Source organism: Gymnoscopelus microlampas, assembly GCF_963454915.1.
Source record: "Gymnoscopelus microlampas genome assembly, chromosome: 5".
NCBI classification, from domain to species: domain Eukaryota; kingdom Metazoa; phylum Chordata; class Actinopteri; order Myctophiformes; family Myctophidae; genus Gymnoscopelus; species Gymnoscopelus microlampas.
Window position 1 is genome coordinate 26735698 of NC_139942.1, and position 19216 is coordinate 26754913.

General features: G+C 40.4%; 1 protein-coding gene across 1 annotated transcript in view; it reads left to right on the forward strand.

Moving 5' to 3' along the window:
- The first annotated feature begins 16224 nt into the window (after positions 1 to 16224).
- Positions 16225 to 19216, forward strand: part of col15a1b (collagen, type XV, alpha 1b) — a 60069-nt gene continuing 57077 nt past the window's right edge. The window contains exons 1-2 of the mRNA XM_084056590.1: positions 16225 to 16351; positions 16445 to 16518. Of these exons, the coding sequence (XP_083912716.1) occupies positions 16341 to 16351; positions 16445 to 16518 (85 nt within the window). The 5' untranslated portion in view covers positions 16225 to 16340. The remainder of the gene's footprint in view (positions 16352 to 16444; positions 16519 to 19216) is intronic.

The window sequence follows — 19216 nt, forward strand, 5'->3', positions numbered from 1 at the left end:
CCGCGTATACACGGCCCTGTTTAAAAAAATCTCTCTGTCCACACGACAACGGCTAAACGTTACACGACCCATGCAAAAACTCCGTTTACCGTGTCCACACGGGAACACATAGCCAGAGTTTTTAAAAATCTACACTGTGGCAGGAGTTTTCCAAAAGATGCGTTTACATGGAGCAAAAACGCGTTTGCGTGTGGACGAACCCCCCAAAACGCATATAAAAAGCTACGTTTATGAAAATACCCGTGTACGTGTGGACGAAGCCTTAGTCTTTGTCTAAGGAGTTTTCCATAAGGTTTTTGTGGAGTGAGTCTTTTCTTCAACCGGTTTTTATTTTTTATAAAGATGTTAACATGGCTACCCATTTATGGTCTGTAAATGATTACATTATTACAATTTTCAAAAATATAAAATTGGTTGGAGGAGTCAAGATTTTATTTCACACTTGTAAGTTTTGTGGACATTTTTGTTTTTTGATAACAAATATGATCTATATGTTTACCCGATTAAAAGCATTATCAGGTTTTTATTAAAACAATGTCCACAGAGCTTTAAAAAAGTGTTAAATAAAATAAAAGTTCCTCTAAAAATGTCCATCTTAATTGTGAAACTTAATTACATGTTGCTCATGTACTTAATCCATAGGGTTAGGTTTTCATCTGCCGTAGTTGTAGATCTTTAATTAAATGTTCATTTCTGCTGTAGTTGTAGATCTTTGAAATGTGTAAATCAGTGGTTCTCAACCTTATTCTGGATCTGACCACTTAACATGGCAGCCGTGTTAACTGGACAGATGGGTGGGCCTTTTCAGAGCATGCTTTAAAGACCAATCAATCCATTGGTACTAACTTAGTATGAATTAATTTAGTATAACTTTTTTATATTAAATCTTAATGTTTTTGCCAAATATTTAGGAGGAGAACGACTGGTTTAAATTTCAACTAAATGTAAGTTGTATGTTAAACAAATGATTCCCCTACTTTATGGAATTGCTTTTCTTTTTTTAATTTATTTTATGAAATTAGTTTGAGCTTGTAGATCTTCACTCTTGTAGATTTTCATTATTTTCTTTTCTTTATGGAATTTCTTATTTAGCATTTTCTTAAATTACATTATTTTGAATGTTTTTATTTTGTGACATTGATCTTGTAGATCGGCTATTTTCACTTTTTATAATGTTTTTTGGACATCAACAATATTCCAATATGTCATATCTGCTCCATTCAGAACAAACCAATGTCATTTTCAAATGTATTAAATACATTACAATGTTCAATGAACCGTAATCCACAGGCCAATCACCTGCTGGAAGCTTTGATTGAATACTTAATTAACAGGTTGGGGGGGGGGGTTATTTACTCATGACCCAAGAAAATGTGTCCACGACCCATTATTGAGTCCCGACCCATAACTTGGGAAACAGTGGGGGGGGGGGGGGGGGTTATTTACTCATGACCCAAGAAAATGTGTCCACGACCCATTATTGAGTCCCGACCCATAACTTGGGAAACAGTGGACAAGGGTCCATTTGGTTCCATGTGTTTCCTTAAATATATGAGGTTCCTTTGAAAAATAACGTTTTATTTCTGTACATGTCTTTCTTTCTTTTTATTGTAGGAAACTAAAAAAAAAAGAGGAATATTTACTGACTGTAGCTGGTCTCAAAAACAAAGCAAAACTGGCAGAAAAAAAGACTCCCTCCACAAACTCCTTAGACGGAGACAAAGAAAAGCTATTTTTATTTTATTCGTTTCATGATCATAAAGTGCTCCAAGGGATCAAAGTGAAAAGTGCAGCAGCAAACATTTAGGTCATAGGACCATCGTCAGTGCTATATCATCAGATCTAATCATTTGCGGTTAAAGCTTCATTACGTCAGTCCACATCACATATGACCATAGTGTATGTCTGGTGTAGTGTAGTGTAGTGTAGTATGTGATGTGGATTTATGTCTCGTTCCATTTTGCGTAATTTGATTTGCGTCTCGTCTTATCATTTCACGTCACTTCAGTCATGTGCAGGTAAGTCTTCATCACGTCAGTCCACATCACATATGACCATAGGCGCTGTATGTGATGTGGATTTATGTGTTGTCATTTGCGGGTAAAGCTTCATTATTCACGGCGGTCAGTAGGCGAGGCACTGACGATGGTCCTTTGACCCAAAAGTTTGCTGCTGCACTTTTCACTTATCTCTTGGAGCACTTTATGAGCATGAACAAATAAAATGCAAATATATTTTCTTAATCTCTGTCTAAGGAGTTTTCCTTAAAGTTTGTGTGGAGTGAAAACATACCTACCTATTTATGGCCTGTTCATGAATTTTCCATGGCCAGTCATTTGGGATCAATGAAAGTAGGAAAAAAGGCTGTTATTCTAGTCCGGACTTGTCCTTTAACATGGCAGCCTTGTTAAGTGGATAAACTAAATTGGTAAATGGATGAACTGTGACGGGATAGATGAGGGAGGTCAGCAAGAGTTTTTTTTTTGTGCAAATATTAATTTGAATATCTGTTAGTTTATTGTATCTTATCTGTATTTTGTTTTAGTTTTTCTCCTTTTTTATTGTAATGTTAATTATTGACATGTATTTTGGGTTATTGTTTTCCTGTTTTCTTCTTGGTCGTCATGACTTCATAGGCTTGTCAAAATTACATAATAGCATTAGTCTTTGATAGATAATATCATTGGAAATTATGTAATATTTGCACAAAAAATATTTCAGTTGTAATGTATGTTTTGTTTTAACTTCCATTTACTGCATTTTAATGTGATGTTTTTTTTTTATTGTATTTGTTTGTTTATTGCTTTCTTCTTTTTTTTGTAAAGGCGCTATATCACTAAACATTACCGTATCTGATCTCAATAGGCTCATTATCTGTAACTGTACAGCTGTGCTGCTAAAGGAATTCTGTGACCAACAGCGTAGCTCATCATTGTTGTAATGTGAAGAGACTCATCATTGTTGTAATGTGAAGAGACTCATCTTCAGACTCCACCTCATCCTGTAGCACTTAGATGCATTTTGAGCTTGTAGATCTGCTATTTTCAAATGGCCAAAGTTTAAATAGGGTTAATGTTTGTATGTTTTGTAGTAATAATCAGAATCTACAAAGTAACTAAAGGTTTCAAATAATTGTAGTGGAGTGAAAGTACAATATTTGCCTCTGAGGTGTGGTGGAGTATAAGTAAAAGTACTGAAAATTGGAAATACTCCAGTAAAGTAAAAAAATACCTCAGATGCTGGGTTCATTTGTTAGTTTAGTTTACTGAGACACTACACTGTCTCTGCATTCTATGTATGTGTTTACCTTGTTTATTGTGAGTCACTCTGGACAAAGAGTATAGATGAATATCTACATTGAAAATTGTGAAGTGACTTTACTGTTGAAATGTAAATGAGTGAATGTTACCATGTGATTTGTAAATAACAACATAAAAACAAAGGCTCTGGTGTGGTTCTCCTGGTTTACCGGGATGGGGTTCAAATCCCTGCAGTGCCCTACTCATAGTGTTGTATTTACCATTTTATATGGTCTGTTTTATTTATGTTCATAGTGTTGTATTACCCTTTATGGTTTTATGTTTTGTTCTTTGTTCATTGTGTTGTATTTACCCTTACATGGTTTGTTTAATTCTTTGTTCATACTGTTGTATTTCCCCTTATGTGGTTTATTTTATCTTTATGTTCATAATGTTGTATTTACCCTTACATGGTTTGTTTTATTCTTTAGACCCCAGCCGCTACGCGGGGCTTTGCGTTCGCTGGTGCCTACGTGTGTCTGTCTTTGTGTTTGTGTCGCTGTAGCACAGTGGGCATTAAGATGGGATGTATGCTCCTTAAGGGAGGTGGATCGTGGGATTCTGTTGTTTGCAAAGAGGCGTTGTGAATATTGGCTCATTGCAGACTCACCTTATTGCCACCTGATTGTGTGAGTGAGTGTTGTGTGTGTGTGTGTGTGTACGTAGGGCGGAATAGCTTCCGGGGTTGTGTGCTTTTTTGTTTGCTACTGGGCCTTGCATAGGAATGGATATTTTGAAAAGATGTGTTGTGATGACATGTGAAAAGGAAGTGCAATAATGTGAGATAAATGACATAGACGGAATTGCATGTGACGAAGTGAGGAGTTTATTTGCATGAAAGGGAATGAAGATTTTGTATTTGTAGAAAATGATGTAGGAGTGAGCAGGTGTTGCAGACAGTGGCAACGTGCTGAGGACGACAGCTTGTCATGGCTGGGCCTGCGGAATGGGGGAGAAGGAGAAGGCAGGAGTCAAGCACGCAGTCTGGCATGTCCATCAGGGAACAGGTGAAACGTAAGCTAGTGGTGTATTAGTGAAGTGGTGAGAAGCATTGTCTGCATCGGTGATGTAGGTGAATGAGATATGGCACAGGTGACAATGCAACAGATGTACCTAATTTGTGAAGGAGTACTTCCCCATGAAGGAATGTTGTGAGGGATGCAGTTTCCATCGATGGCATTCATGGCAGAGCCTGCAGAATGGGAGAAAGACAGAAGGCGGGAAGAAGGACATAATGTGGATGGCCAGCATAGAGTATGTAACAGTAAAGGCAGCGTCTTTTGTGTGAAGTGGTAGGCCTTGACAATTATGTAGTGCAAGCATAAATGAATACATTTTATCAGATTGGTTCTCTAACATGTTCATGACAAGGACCCCCAAATTGATATGTATATGGCCGTGGACGCCCATGTCAAAAGATGTAGTGCGAGGACCCCCCATAAGAAAGATTTATAACTTGGAGGGGAAAAAAAGAGTGTTCCAAATTTGGCAAGATATTGTGTACAGCTTGGTACATTGTCAGAACATGGACTTGAACTTGCAACCTCCCGTACCATAGGCAGGCACCATTACTCAGTGAGCCACTGGCTCTATCTGAAAATATTGTGCTGGGGTGGCGATAATAAGGATTTGTTTAAAACGTCAAGATTCTTCTGATAATTGTGGGACTTGAACCCTGGACCTTTTGGACATGCAGAAAGAGTCTTTTCACAGTGAGCTATTGTGGTGACTGCTAGAACAGCCAAATAGAATACATTGATCACAAAAAAGACAGAGGATTTTTTCCATAAACATTGAAACCTCTAAGCTAAACTAAATCATTTTAACTGCATATTTTGATGTGTATTTTGTTGCAGTAATTAAGGAAGTGAAGGGACAGTGGGAGTTACAGTGGTTCTTCCTTAATCTGAAGCATGTTTTAAACACCACACTTAAAAGCACTAAAGAAACATGTGGAAATGTGTGGAGGTGCCATAGGCAAGCGAGTTCTGGCGTGGACACCTAGGCGACCTTCTAAACAAGGCCAAAGCAGGTTCAAGTCTCGCCTAAGCACTGAAGCACATACTCATCGATGTACTCTGTTACCCCTGGTGTACAGGGATGCAGTACAGTGGGGCCGGGGAGCGGTTTAGCTTTGGTGTTTCCACACAGTAAAACTAGGTGGTTATGGCAAAAGAAATCACACCTATATGAACTTTTATGTAACCAAGGTAACAATGACAATTAGGTGAGGTCACTTCCTGAACTGCACTCCTCCCATCTCACTGTACTAGCACTAGCATTAGCATTAGCAGCAGCAGAAGCAGCCAGGTAAAGTGCCTTTTATTTTCCACAGAAACGCCACTGTCAAGTCAAGACTCAGAAAGGGAGCTTTGACTTAGTGCTGAGAGCCTAGTGCCAATCCTCTTCCTACTGGCCCATGTATAGTCAAAACTACACCCCTGCTTTACACTACATTTCCCAAAATGCACCAGCAAAATGGCCGCTCATTACCTGATGGGAAGCACCTTCAAAGGAGTGGAGGTGCTCAATCATTATACAAACACACTTCAGAGAGAAGGAACTCCAAGTTCTACCAAAGAACTTGGAGAGAAAGATTTATATTTAAAACTTAAAAAGAATATATATATTTATTCCAAATGTCTTTATTTTCACACAATGTCAGGATTAAGAATCAAACTCACAACCCTCTGTTTCTCAAGCAGGCTTTTAATCCAGTGGGCCACTGTGCCATGCCCAAATGTGAAGGCCAAATAAATAATGACAGAAAAGCCAAAGGCTTGTTTCCATTGGGGTTCATTACCATTGAAACATCTATACAAGTAACAGCACAGCAAACCATAGACAAAGTAATATGCTGTAAAGTTCTTTTTTCTTTTCTTTTTTTAAAGTACTGTTGTGTGTTGTTCTACAAACAGGAATGAAGACCTTTTATAGTAAGGCAGCTGATAGCACAGTGGGTAAAGTCAATGCTGCCAACATGTTCCAGAGATTGTGGGTTCAAACCCCACTTGCTCTTTACCCCAAAAAACTTCCTTTAAACTTTTTTTTGGTCCCTAACATTCATCGAGCTCTGGACTTAGTAAATTTATTTTTTCACCATTTACCGAAACGAAAGTTGGTCACTACCGAAACGAAAGTTAAATCCGAAAAAATCACTAAGTGTGGAGGCCAAAATCGTCCCCCCAAAAACCTGTTAGGAGTACGTTTCAGGCAATTTAGAGTTGATTGGTACTGTAGTACTTTGTAGTGACTTTTTTTGGTCACAAGCGCTCGTTTCTAAATGAGGCTATATATTTATTCACATGATTCAGACAGGTTCTTTCGTACTTCAAATCAAGACAAATGGTTTAATTATGAACATGGAATGTTATCCCTCATTTCCAGATCACCAACATCCTCGACAGCCATGCTGCTACTCTGAACAGGAAGTCAGAGAGAGAGAGATAGGTCTTCTTCATGAACACTCAGAGCATTGTGCAGTTCAGAAGTGAGTATATCCTAGGTCTAGCGCTCTTTCTGCCCGTCATCCTCCACCCTTCACATATCATCGTTTTGAAGCTTAGGCTACTTAGGTGACTAACCAAGGGGCAATTTGAAGACCTGTTGAGTGTTGTTCATGTGTTCAAGTGTGTATTTGCACTTCATGAAGAAAAAAAAGCTGACATGGCCAACGTGCTCAACTACATATTCTCCCACGCCCAAGTTCCCAAAAATAATCTCCTGGTCACTAGTTAGTGTACAAATTGAATGAACACTGGGGATTTGACTCTGTACGTTGTCCTCTTGCGTGTCTAGGACCAGCTGTGTGGGCGAGATCCCACCCTCGTTGATGACCATCCTGACCGAGCTCACCCAGCTCAGCAAGACGACCAACGCCATTCAGCTGAATGAAAATGGTATGTGGCTACAGCACACATACAAAGATGCCCCATGTGAAAGTCACCACTTAATTATTAAGGGGTGACTTAGCAGGATGCATTAAGGTTTAATGCATCCTGCAGCAGCTATATTAATTCATGACCAACTGAAAATAATTGATGCCCAAATTATTTTACACTCCCCCAGGTGCTGATAGCCTCCCACCTGCCCTCCTATGAGCTCAGGCACAACCAGGTGGCCTACACTTGACGGACAGCACTTCAAACTCAGGGTGGAGCGACAGCACCTGACAGTCCATGTCATAGGTATGGTATGAGCTCAATACCCTTGATCTGCTAATGATTTGTGAAATGTTTCAGTTCCAGAACTGCAGGCACTGAGGCAGCATGTGGGCGACCTCAATCACTCTGCTGGGACAGATTTGACAAATTTAAGTAAAGGCCTCACCCAAGTAATGCCATCTTTTTAACTTTAACCTGGTTACTAAAAGTTTTATGAGATTACAATTTCATTTGCGATAAACAAATGGTATGTTGTAATGCAAATGAGCTGAAAGTAGTGGCAGTATAACTATGATCTATGGTCTCTTCACTTGACTCTACAGATGTACAGATATTTCCAGACATTCTGACATTCTGGGCAAGGCCCGTTCTCCCGCTCTGCAATACAGACACGACACCCGACCAGGTGTTTGGAGCAGGAGGACAGCATGGGCTGTGTCATTGGTTCTATTTAGAAAAAGAAAGAAAAAATACACGCAAGAAAAACACACATTTTATCATTACGGGGCCAGGCTTCCAGCATGGACCCGTTTTGTTATTGGCATTATTACAGGGACAGAGCTCTCAGCTCTGTACCTGTTTTGGTATTGGCATTATTCCATTTCTTCTGCCGTTTTTGCCAGTTCTGGCTGAACCGTGCATACGCTTTTTACGAAACTCGGCCATATGGTAGATGGTCATGAAAAACTATCAAGAAACAATTCTCACAATCTTTCGTCAAAAGGTGGCGCTATAGCACTCAGTTGAAAATGCCAACTTTGAACAGGTACAACTCATGCCCTGTTTGCTGTTTTAGTGGCAGCGGTGGCCTAGTGGTTAGAGGGGCGGCCTTGATACCGGAAGGTCCCTAGTTCGATTCCCCAATTCATCACATCAATCATGAATCACCGCTGAATAGCCCTTGAGCAAGGCTTCCATGCAGGGTCCGGCTGGAAACAAGCTTCGTGCTTAGTCCGACACCCTGGGTAAACAACAAACTTTGCTTTTTGCTTTGCTTTGCTTTGCTTTGCTTTGCTTTTGCCCTACAGCCATGAAACTTCGATACACACATGCGTCTCCTCATGCCTAACAACTTTCACTGTTTGACTTTTGACCTCTGACCTTTAGATCTCCCACCATTTCAAATTCTATGAAAAGCAGTAAAAAGCAGTAAAAATCAAACTCCTCCTGGGATTTTTGAGAAATCTGTACGAAACTGTCTACACATGAACTTTGGACCAATGCCGACAGACGTGAGCAAGCGGATTTTCCATAAGTGAAAACGTTAAGCTTTTATAAGCCAATGAAAATTGCAGTTTTATGACAATTATTCATCTGCCCCTAACACATACATGCAGACTCACATTTATTTGACACTTTGCAATATTGTAGAGGGTCATTCCAAGTATCACTGAAACCAATCTTACTCCAATTGGTCAAAGGGGGGCGCTACAGCAATTTTTTGAAAATGCAAACTTTAAACAGGCAAAAGTCATGCCTCGTTTGGCCGACAGCCGTTAAACCTGCTTACACATGTGCCTTGACTCATGAGGAACACATGTATCACTTTGACCAGTAAGCTCTGCCCTTAGATTGTCTGCAATTTTGAGCAGTTTGAAAAACATTTAAATCCAGGATTTCTGAGCAATTTGCGTGAAACTGTGTCAAATAAATGTGTCAGGCCCTTTTTCACAGGTTCAGGTGTGTTGGTTCAATAGCTTGATCGCTTAATCATCTGCCTTGAAACCACAGGGTTGCCGGTTCGAATCCCACCTCATGTAGACTTCATTATAATTGCATTGCACACAACATGACTGTATCAATGAATGCATGTGCAATTGTTAAAGATAACGAGAAATGCATACCTGAAAGTAGTTATTTTCAATGTATGACGTACTTCATTTGCCCTTTTGTTTTGTTTTGTTAGATTCTCCTTTCTCACTGTCTGATGCTGTGGATTCAATAGCTCCACCAGTAGAGTGTGAGCCTCATGTGGTTCAAATCCCACTGATTCCAGTTTACATTTAAATTGCATTGTACAAAACATGACCCTGTTAATTCAGACATGTGCAACTTTTAAACAATAACATGAAATGCTTTTTTGAGACTAGTTGTTTTTTTTATGTACAACATACTTTCTTGTGAAAATAGCCAATCTACAATCTCACAACTTTTCAGATAGCAACACATTGTCAGCTTGTAGATCAACTATTTTCACTAGTTTCCATTCCAAGAACACAAAACAAAACTTTATTGCTAAATATTTGTCAACCAGTAATCTAGAGTAGTTAGCAAAACAGAGGCTTGGTTCATAATGGACTGAAAAACCTATAGATATCAACAGACACCATCAGGGAGGCCATATTTCTAGCTCAATAAGAAGAGAGGCAGCCTGTGAATCCATAGGTCGCTGGTTTGATCCCTGTCCCCAACAATGCATTGAGGTGATCATTATTTGGAATTCTTACTTTGTTACAAACATACTCCTGGTAGCCTGTCTGTCTGTCTGTCTGCCTCTCTCTCACTCTGTCACTGTCTGTCTGTCTGTCTGTCTGTCTGTTTGCCTCTGTGTCTGTCTGTCTGTCTGTCTGTCTCTCTCTCACTCTGTCACTGTCTGTCTGTCTGTCTGTCTGTCTGCCTCTCTCTCACTCTGTCTGTCTGTCTGTCTGTCTGACTGCCTCTCTCTCACTCTGTCACTTTCTGTCTGTCTGTCTGCCTCTCTCTCACTCTGTCACTGTCTGTCTGTTTGTCTGCCTCTCTCTCTCTCTCTCTCTCTTTCTACCTCTCTCTCTCTCTCTTTCTACCTCTCTCTCTCTCTCTCTCTCTCTCTCTCTCTCTCTCTCTCTCTCTCTCTCTCTCTCTCTCTCTCTCTCTCTCTCTCCTATTCTCGAAACCGCTCATTGCTGCTTGCAGCTATATTCTTTGTTTGTTATTCTTTGGTTTTGTTATTTAATCATCAACTTACTCTATGCTTACATTATTCTAATTAGCAGCCTATAATAAGACATAAAAGCAATGGTGGTTTTCATGTGTTTTCAAGTGATCATGTGCCCGAAAAGTTTGCCCACGGCTCCCCATGCTTCCAGTACAACCACCTGACAACCTTCCTCCACACCCACTGACACTTCACAAACACTCACAGAAATATTTGGCCACTTTGCAATACAATGGTAAAATAAATGGTCTGCATGCCTGTAATACACATAGAATAGATGAATCAATTATCTGCCCATAACACTTAAGCAAACATGTCGATTCTGGAAGTTTTTGTTTGTAACACAATTGAAACGGGTAACCGCCCCTAACGTGACTTGAGACTCATAACATACACAAACACACGATACAGGAAATGTGGAATTAGGAAGCCAGTGTGCTCAGGAAATGAAGCATTTTGACTGGAAAAAGTAGATGTTTGTTTGTTTGTTCTGCTCCTTTCATCACAATGTTAATTCCCTTTGTTATCATTTGACCCCCTTTCTAATGAAAGTTGGAAAAATTACTTAAAATGTTATGTAGTCCATTACAGATTGCTGTTTGAAATTGGTACCTGTAACTAATTCCAATAGGTCTCTAAACTATCAGTGTCTTGGATTCAGATTTTTCTTTTCCAGTTTACAGAGCTAATTTAATCCCAAATCATTTGAATACATGTAAGATTATGTGCATTGATAATTTATCGATCAAGTTCTCTTTTCCCCATCACACATGTTCTATATAACCACACCAAGTTGTTATTGTAAGTAGCTGTCTGATTGTTCTGATTACACTTTTAATAAGATCAATGTAAATGTAATCAGACTCCAACATGCTGTAAAATAGCTATATATAATCAATTATCCAACATTGACCAAAGTGTTGCAGGGCTGTTATTATTACTTACATAACTGGCCCAGACTCAGTTTCCAAAAATCAATTTAGTGCTAAAATCATCTTTGTTTATGGGATTCCAAAAGGAACAAAGACAATCTAAGGGCTAAGATGTTACTGGGAAAACTTGGCCCTGGATAAATGGCTTCCTGTTTGTCCCACGGACAGGCTAGCTGGGTCAACACGCACAGAACAACAAAGTTCTGGATGTGAATCACTGTCTGGCTGAGGCGTGCTATTCTGCTGAGTGTCCTCTCTGCTCCCTGTCACACTTTCTGCTACCCACTGGCTAGAATGGGTCAAATATTGAATGTACTACCTGCTCTCACTGAGCTGTCTTCTACTACAGTGTTTCTCACACATTTTCAATGCATTGCCGAGGTCATTGTGCTGAGAAGGCAATGTGTCGATCCATGTATTCAGGTTCTGGTACCCAGCATTGGTCGGGTTATTGCATGGGATGAAAGAGGCTCTCTGCCTCTCCTGCTCCCCCTCTTACTCTCTCTCTCTCCCTCCTGCTCTCCTATCCCTCTCTCACTCTCTCTCTCTCTCTCTCTCTCTTGCGCTGAGTCAGTGACCTCTTCTGGTATTTTATTTTACCTTTGGTCTGATATCACACACAACCTCCCTCTCTCTCTCTCACTCACTGATCAAGCTCTGGTGTGACGTCTCACACAACCGAAAACCGGTTCCTAACAATGGCGTTTTACGCAGATGTCAACCATTGCCTAACAACAGCGATTTGCGTACCATAACATCAGGCCATATATGGGATATCCATTGCCTAACATGCCTGCTGATCAGAAATGTCCAGTCCATATAGGGCGTACTTGCCAAATTGCACTGGCGTCGGGTATGTCTTGTCCATATATACAGTAGGCAAATCTGCACACGCGCACAGGACTGATGAGCAATTTGAACTTTATATAGTAGAGGACAAATTCCATTTAGTGGACAGGACACTTCCAAAGCCAAAACACTTGCATACTGGCATACAGTTTTAGCAAGGTTGACCAATGTTTGAATGGAGTCCCTAGTTAGTGCTACACTCTAAACATTGAACCATACATTACAGAACCACAAACAAGCAATGTAAAAACTACATACAGTTTATTGTGTCAGGGCACGGGCTGTGTTTGCATTTAAAAAGCTCTATAAGACAGACACAACGAGAAAAGGGTGTATTTTGTGGCATACTGCCTTGTCTTGATCTGTCTTCAGGGGCCTCTTGATAGGACATAATAAACACGCCTCCTAACCGACTGTACGCTCTTTAACTATAGTGCCACATGTACCATGCAGGAACACTGCTGTCACTTCATCTAATCAGGTCACATTTTGAATACATTTAGGAAACAACAAACACACATATTGATTATCACTTGAACTATTAAGTGAGACTCCAAGTCAAAGATCACCTTTACGTTTGATGAATGAAATGAGGGCTTATTTGACATTTCTCAATGAGAAAATGGAGAACCCATCCCTTTAAGATGCCAAATATAAGAATGTGTTGCATGTCTCTCCTCTCTCTGCCCATGGTTTCCTGTCACTCTGCATTGACCTATCTGAAAAATGTCATAAATAAATTCATAAATAAGAATGTTTCAGCTGTGCTCCTCTGAGATTGTAATCCATTTAGCAAACAAGCTAACCAAGAATTTTAATCAACTTTTTAAGAACATGTCTTTTTTATTTTTTTCATAACAGAGACAGCTGTCTCATTCACTTGAGAAAAGATGTTTACATGTTCAATATTGCACAGATTCAGTAGCTACTGTGGTTCATAGTTCTGTGCTATTAATACAGTGGGAACTGCAGTAGATGAAAATGGGGGTGAAGACAGTTGAAAAGACAGTTTGATATGAGATGATGGGGGGGGGGGGTTCAAAGCAAAAGGTTCAGATGGATGGAGAGTATAGAGAGGATTTGGAGAAGGGAGGGCTACCTTTCTTTCCCACTGAGTCATTATCATTCCAGTATCTCCTAATGGTGGTTGTTAACATCACAACCTGACCATTTTCACTGAGACCTTTTCCCACCCTCTTGACCTCTGTCGGCTGATGAGAGAAACCAGCCAAACTCCAGTCAGACCAGTGAACCAGCATCTCAATGACTTCACTGTCACTCTGCAACGTGTTTAAAGGAGTAGTACAACCAAAAAAGTACTTATTTCTATTAATTACACACCCCATGAAGCATTGAATTCATGGAGATTTTTTTGTTTTTATCGCAATCCTAAACCAATAATTTGATATGAGACACAAAGGAGACTCTTTGTGTATATAATGTATTAACGTAATAACGTATTAATGTTTGGTGTTCACATTGTTTAACCACATGAACCCTGGTTTGAACATTCAGCGAAAATAGCAGATCTACAATGACACCACGTCATGTTGCGATGCATTGTGACCTTGTAGATTAGCTATTTTCAGCCAAAACATTTAGTGTTCAGAGAAAAAAGGAGCACACTTGGTATAGAGCCCAGAGGGACCCCAGTCAAGTAAGTACATAGGTTTTAAGTGGTTAAAGGGGTATTTCACTTTAAAACACTTCAGGGGTCATTTTAACGTCTTCTGGACGTAGACATGGTAGACGTTAAAATGACCCCAGAAGTGTTTGAAAGTGAAATACTCCTTTAAGTGGTTTAAGTAGTTTGGGAGGAAACAAACCTGGCATGGAAGTGTTTTACCTCTACGCTACCCAAACGCCTGAATTTGACTTGGTGGTGAGGTTGGAGCATTGTAGAGATTTTTTTTTTATCACAGGGCAGGGGGCTTGGTTGTGAGACTTGTCGTGAACCCTGTCCGCTTTGCTCTAAACTGACATTCATATCTCTGCTGTCCGGCAGGAACCAGCAGAGATAAAAAACAGTTAACTCCACCCCCCTTTGCTGGAGTTAGCTTGTTTAGTAGAAAGTCTGAGGATCCAATGGAGTTAGCTGGTTTTGTCAGAAGCACTTTTTAATACTTTTCATTGGTTCAATATTTTTTTTTACCAACACACAGACGTAAAGGGTGTTCAATAGCACTGAAAAAAATGCAAAAGCGGAAAAATGGAGTTCCTGCCGGACAGCAACGAATTTACCCCCATCAGCAGATAAGAGGCATCATTTTAATCATTTTTAAAAATTAAAAAAGCTATGCGGTGTAAGGGAAAAAAAGTTATGCATTGCAAAAAAGGTTTTGCTAATTAAAATATATACGTTTTCACCTGTAATGACATGCCCAAAATAGGGACACCAGTTTAAAAGTGATTCATGAATGTATGGTTGGTTGCAGAAAAAAAAAGAAAATAATTAAAATAACTACATTTTTATGTTAAAGGCGAAAGCTGGTACCCCAAATGACACCCCTACCCCCGACCCCAGTACAGTAGGACTACACACTCAACAATGGTATGGTCACAGTGCCTGGGTCTATGTTGACTGCAGACTCCAATCATGCTCCTGATTGTAAATACAAGTTTGAGTGCAACTGATTACAGCAAACGACAGCCTAATTGTTTTGACAACATATCAAAGAATCCAATCACAAGGACCGCCTTGAATGCTGTCCATGCAGCAAAATGAACAACTGCTTTGCAAATAGTTGCAAGTCTGAAAACCTAATGCAATCAACCAACTACCAGTTAGTTAAATGGAGCAGTGGCTGAGGCCAGGGTTTGGAGTAACAGATGACATGTAATTGGAATCCATTGTGTCAGGGGAATGTGTAACTTTTGGAAACATTCAGATATTGAACTAATGGCAAAGGCTATAAAAGATCAGATTAAAGTGGGCCACAAAACTATAATATTCCACTGTATTGCTTTAGTCTCCAGATTTAATCAGATAATTACAGTACTAAGCAGGCATGGATTACAGGCCTAAATGAGGTGTAGGCTATCAGGTTTCAGGCAGGACTCAGGGGCACTAAAATAAAGTTTTCTTTGGTTAGGTCAGGTGTTCTGCAACTGCAAGTCCATATCTAACACAGAAGGCTTCATATAAGCATTCATTCACTTATGTTCAACATAGAACTGCAATGCAATACAATACAGTAGCCTACACCAGTGGTTCTCAAAGTGGAGTCCGACCATTTGTATACTGTCAGAGTTAAGGTGGATTCCTGAAATTGAAAAGGTTGATAACTATTGGCCCACACACTCAATTGTAAGGCCATAATGCCTGGGGCTGTGTTGACTGCAGTCTCCAATTAGGCTCCTAAATTGAAAGGAAAAGTGTGGGTGCAATTTAAGTGATTACAGCAAACGAAAGACAATGATTGTTTTGGCAACAAATTAAACATTCCATGTCTGCCTTGCTGCCCAGTTGATAACCCAATAGCTTTAGCCCAGGTTAGCTCCCTGTCATTGAGGATATTGGTTCTCAAAGTGTAATTTTGGGGGTCCTTAACATGAAAAGGTTTGAGAACCACTGAAGGCTTAGAAGGCTCACGTCGTAGAGGATGGATAGACTAGGTAGGACAGGTAGGTTAAAAGGCTGCGAGGTGAAGAAGGCGTCGGTCCACTGACCGACTGAGGGGATTTTTTGGGAGTCAAATTTCCGAGTCCGTGGGCTCGTGAGTCAGCCAGTAGGCTAACTGAGGCCGCCTTTGTACTGTACTGAGAGAGAGAGAGAGAGAGAGAGAGAGAGAGAGAGAGAGAGAGAGAGAGAGAGAGAGAGGGGGGGGGTAGACTGGGAGAGAGAAAGAGAGAGAGGGGGAGAGAAATTGAGGACAGTGAGAGAGAGAGAGAGAGGGGAGAGAGAGAGAGAGAGAGAGAGAGAGAGAGAGAGAGAGAGAGAGAGAGAGAGAGAGAGAGAGAGAGAGAGAGAGAGAGTGAGGGAGGGAGGAGGAGAGAGAGAGAGAGAGAGAGAGAGAGAGAGAGAGAGAGACCCAGGAGGAGGAGAGTTCAGGAGAGAGAGGAGAGAGAGAGAGAGAGAGCAGTCACCACGACGTGAAAGAAGAGGAGGATTTCAGTTCAAGAATTTCAACTCGCGAGGGGATAATTTCAAACTTGGATTTGTACTTCTTTATTTGCACGCAGAATGATTCCACGGTAAGAGAGTTTAATTTCTTCCCATTCGTTCTGCTTTGATTGAAAACGAACTGTTTTAAAACAGTACATTCTTTATCATCTCAACACCTACAGGCGCTCCAGGTGGTCGGTGGTCTTGCATCTCGTCCTGTTGTGCTGGCTGGCCGCTGCAGAGATGGTCATTGAAGGTACGATCCTTAATCTGCAGCTCTGTTTAGAACATGTATGCCTACGAATAACATAACATTGTATGTAATTATGTTTTTGTGTCAGTTGTTATAAACTGACATAATCTGCTTAAGCAGATTGTGTCAGTTTATAACAAATTGGGGGGAATATATTTATTTATATAAAAATATAGTTTTCCGACAATTTGTTATAAACTGACACAATCTGCTTAAGTAGATTGTGTCAGTTTATAACAAATTGGGGGAAAAAATATTTTCACATACACTTTTGGGAAATATTTCAATAGGCTATACCTGTCTTTGTTAGTTAGTGGGTAGATTAAAAATAAATAAACATAAAACTCAATTGAAAAGCAATTATCTATTGATCCTTTTAGATAATGCGTCTGTGTGACACTGTTTCTCCACATGAAAGCGAAATTCCAGCCTACTTAATTTAGATGGGGACACCCTGCTGTGTCTTTTGAAAGACTCCCCATGATCCCAGACTGCACTTTGGCAAACTGTACAATAAGCGGAAACACACTGATGGATATGTCAGGTTTTATAAAGCATATGAACCATCACAATAATTAAATTATAGCTGCTAAAATATGAAGGCTTAGGGCCCAGAGTGGGCCTTCATCTGAGGCCAATGTCATTGGTGAATCATTTGTCCAACAGCTGACAACCAGTACCATTTCAATATACTGTTGTACCTTTCAGCCTCCTATCCATGATCCAAGATAAAAACCTGTCCTTCTGGCATGTGACTGGGTCACCTGCATTAGACAGGCTCTGTCTGTATCATGGTTGTGATTAGATTTAGTGGTTTCAATTTGTCTTGGATGGACAGAAATGTGAATGTGATTTAGGATCATGCATGTAAAATGGAGTAAAAACACTTAATGGAAAAGTGTCTTCAATGGAGTGGGGGAGGTTATGGGGGGGGGTTATTCCATAGCATAAATACTATAGTTACTATTTGTAGTATTTATGCTATGGATTAACTATAGTATAGTATATAGAGATAACGATCCAACACGCTAATGCCATTCACGGTTACCACCTGCCAGTGCAGGTCAAAGGTTTTAGAATTTTGTGGATGAATTCAGGCAAAGTTGGATGTTACAAATGACAGTTATAAGGTAAGATTGACATCTTTTAGGACGATGGTAATGATTTAGGAAACAGTGTTGGACCATGCATTTTACAATCAGATGACCACAGCAGACATGCAAACGTGTAGCTTTTCAGCTACAATAGCCGTTTTGAATCCAAATAGGACAATTGTGTGACACCTGACCCGAAAAAAAAAACCAACATGTTGTCACCTTTGTCACCGCGGGGCTGTTTGCATGCCAGATGACCCAGTCAGAACAGATGTTATACGTCAGGGTCAGCGATAAAAAGGAGTCAACGGCTTGGTCAGAATAACCACTACCTTCTTTTGTCTTGATTACTTAAATATGTTGTATGCAAAACTGATAACAATGAACTCATTTGAGATTTCTCAGAGCCATTAGCAATAACAATTGAATGCATCATCCTCTCTCCTCCCCCTTCTCACACCTCTGTTGTTGTGGTTGTTATTTAACTACTTCCCACAGAGCTCTGTCCTATAGAAATGGAGACCGTTTGTTTGTTTGGCCATACACTTGGCTTCCTGAATTGTGTGTGTGTGTGTGTGTGTGTGTGTGTGTGTGTGTGTGTGTGTGTGTGTGTGTGTGTGTGTGTGTGTGTGTGTGTGTGTGTGTGTGTGTGTGTGCGTGGGCAGACAGACAGGTCAAACGCTGCACCAGGGTGTGAACTCTGAAGAAAAGTGTTTGGTTCATATGGAAATGCTCAGAGGGGCATCCTCCTGTGTCCACGTGTGTGTGTGTGTGTGTGTGTGTGTGTGTGTGTGTGTGTGTGTGTGTGTGTGTGTGTGTGTGTGTGTGTGTGTGTGTGTGTGTGTGTGTGTGTGTGTGCATGCGTGCTTGTATACGTGCACATGCACGCTTGAGAATAAGACGATAGTGTGGGCAGGAGGGCATAAAAGCTTTGATGTGAATGTAGAGAGCACTTGTTCCTGTCCCATCTTGGATTCCAAGGTCTCTGCGGGCGTGCACGTGTAAGTGTAGTGTGCATGCGCGTGTCCTAAGCTCTGAAGTGGAGTTCTTCGTAAGTTTTCACATGTCACAAAACAATTCCGCCCTGTACCCCCAAAAAGCCTGATATCTTGCCTGCAGAAGCCATCACCTCAGATTTCCCTCTGGTTGAGTAGCTCTGAAAGGATTCCATGTTTAGCCAATATAAAGAGCTAGGAGGTGAGCGCAGTGGGAGTGTAGTGTACAGTACCCACTACCCAGGCAGCCTGTTCACTTTATTTAACTGTTTTCAAGACCGACCCCATTGACCCCATACCAGAGAACAAACTGTCATTGCTTCCAACATGTCCTGTCGGTAATATGTCAGCCTTATTTTCTGGTTTTACAACTAGTATGAATGTATGTACATACCAGGGCAGGTCATCTTTAATTGTAACAAAACCATTTACACTTTGGAGTCAGTTTTGCGTAGTATCTATACATCCTTTAACTGTCAAAGTCATTTTTACATTAGTGGTCTTTGAAGTCTCAACTTCCAACAAGATCTTTGAATTGCTCACCTTATTTGATCCCTGATGCTGCTGGATGAAAACTCCCACCGGTTGAGATGGTGTTTTATTAGTTCAGAC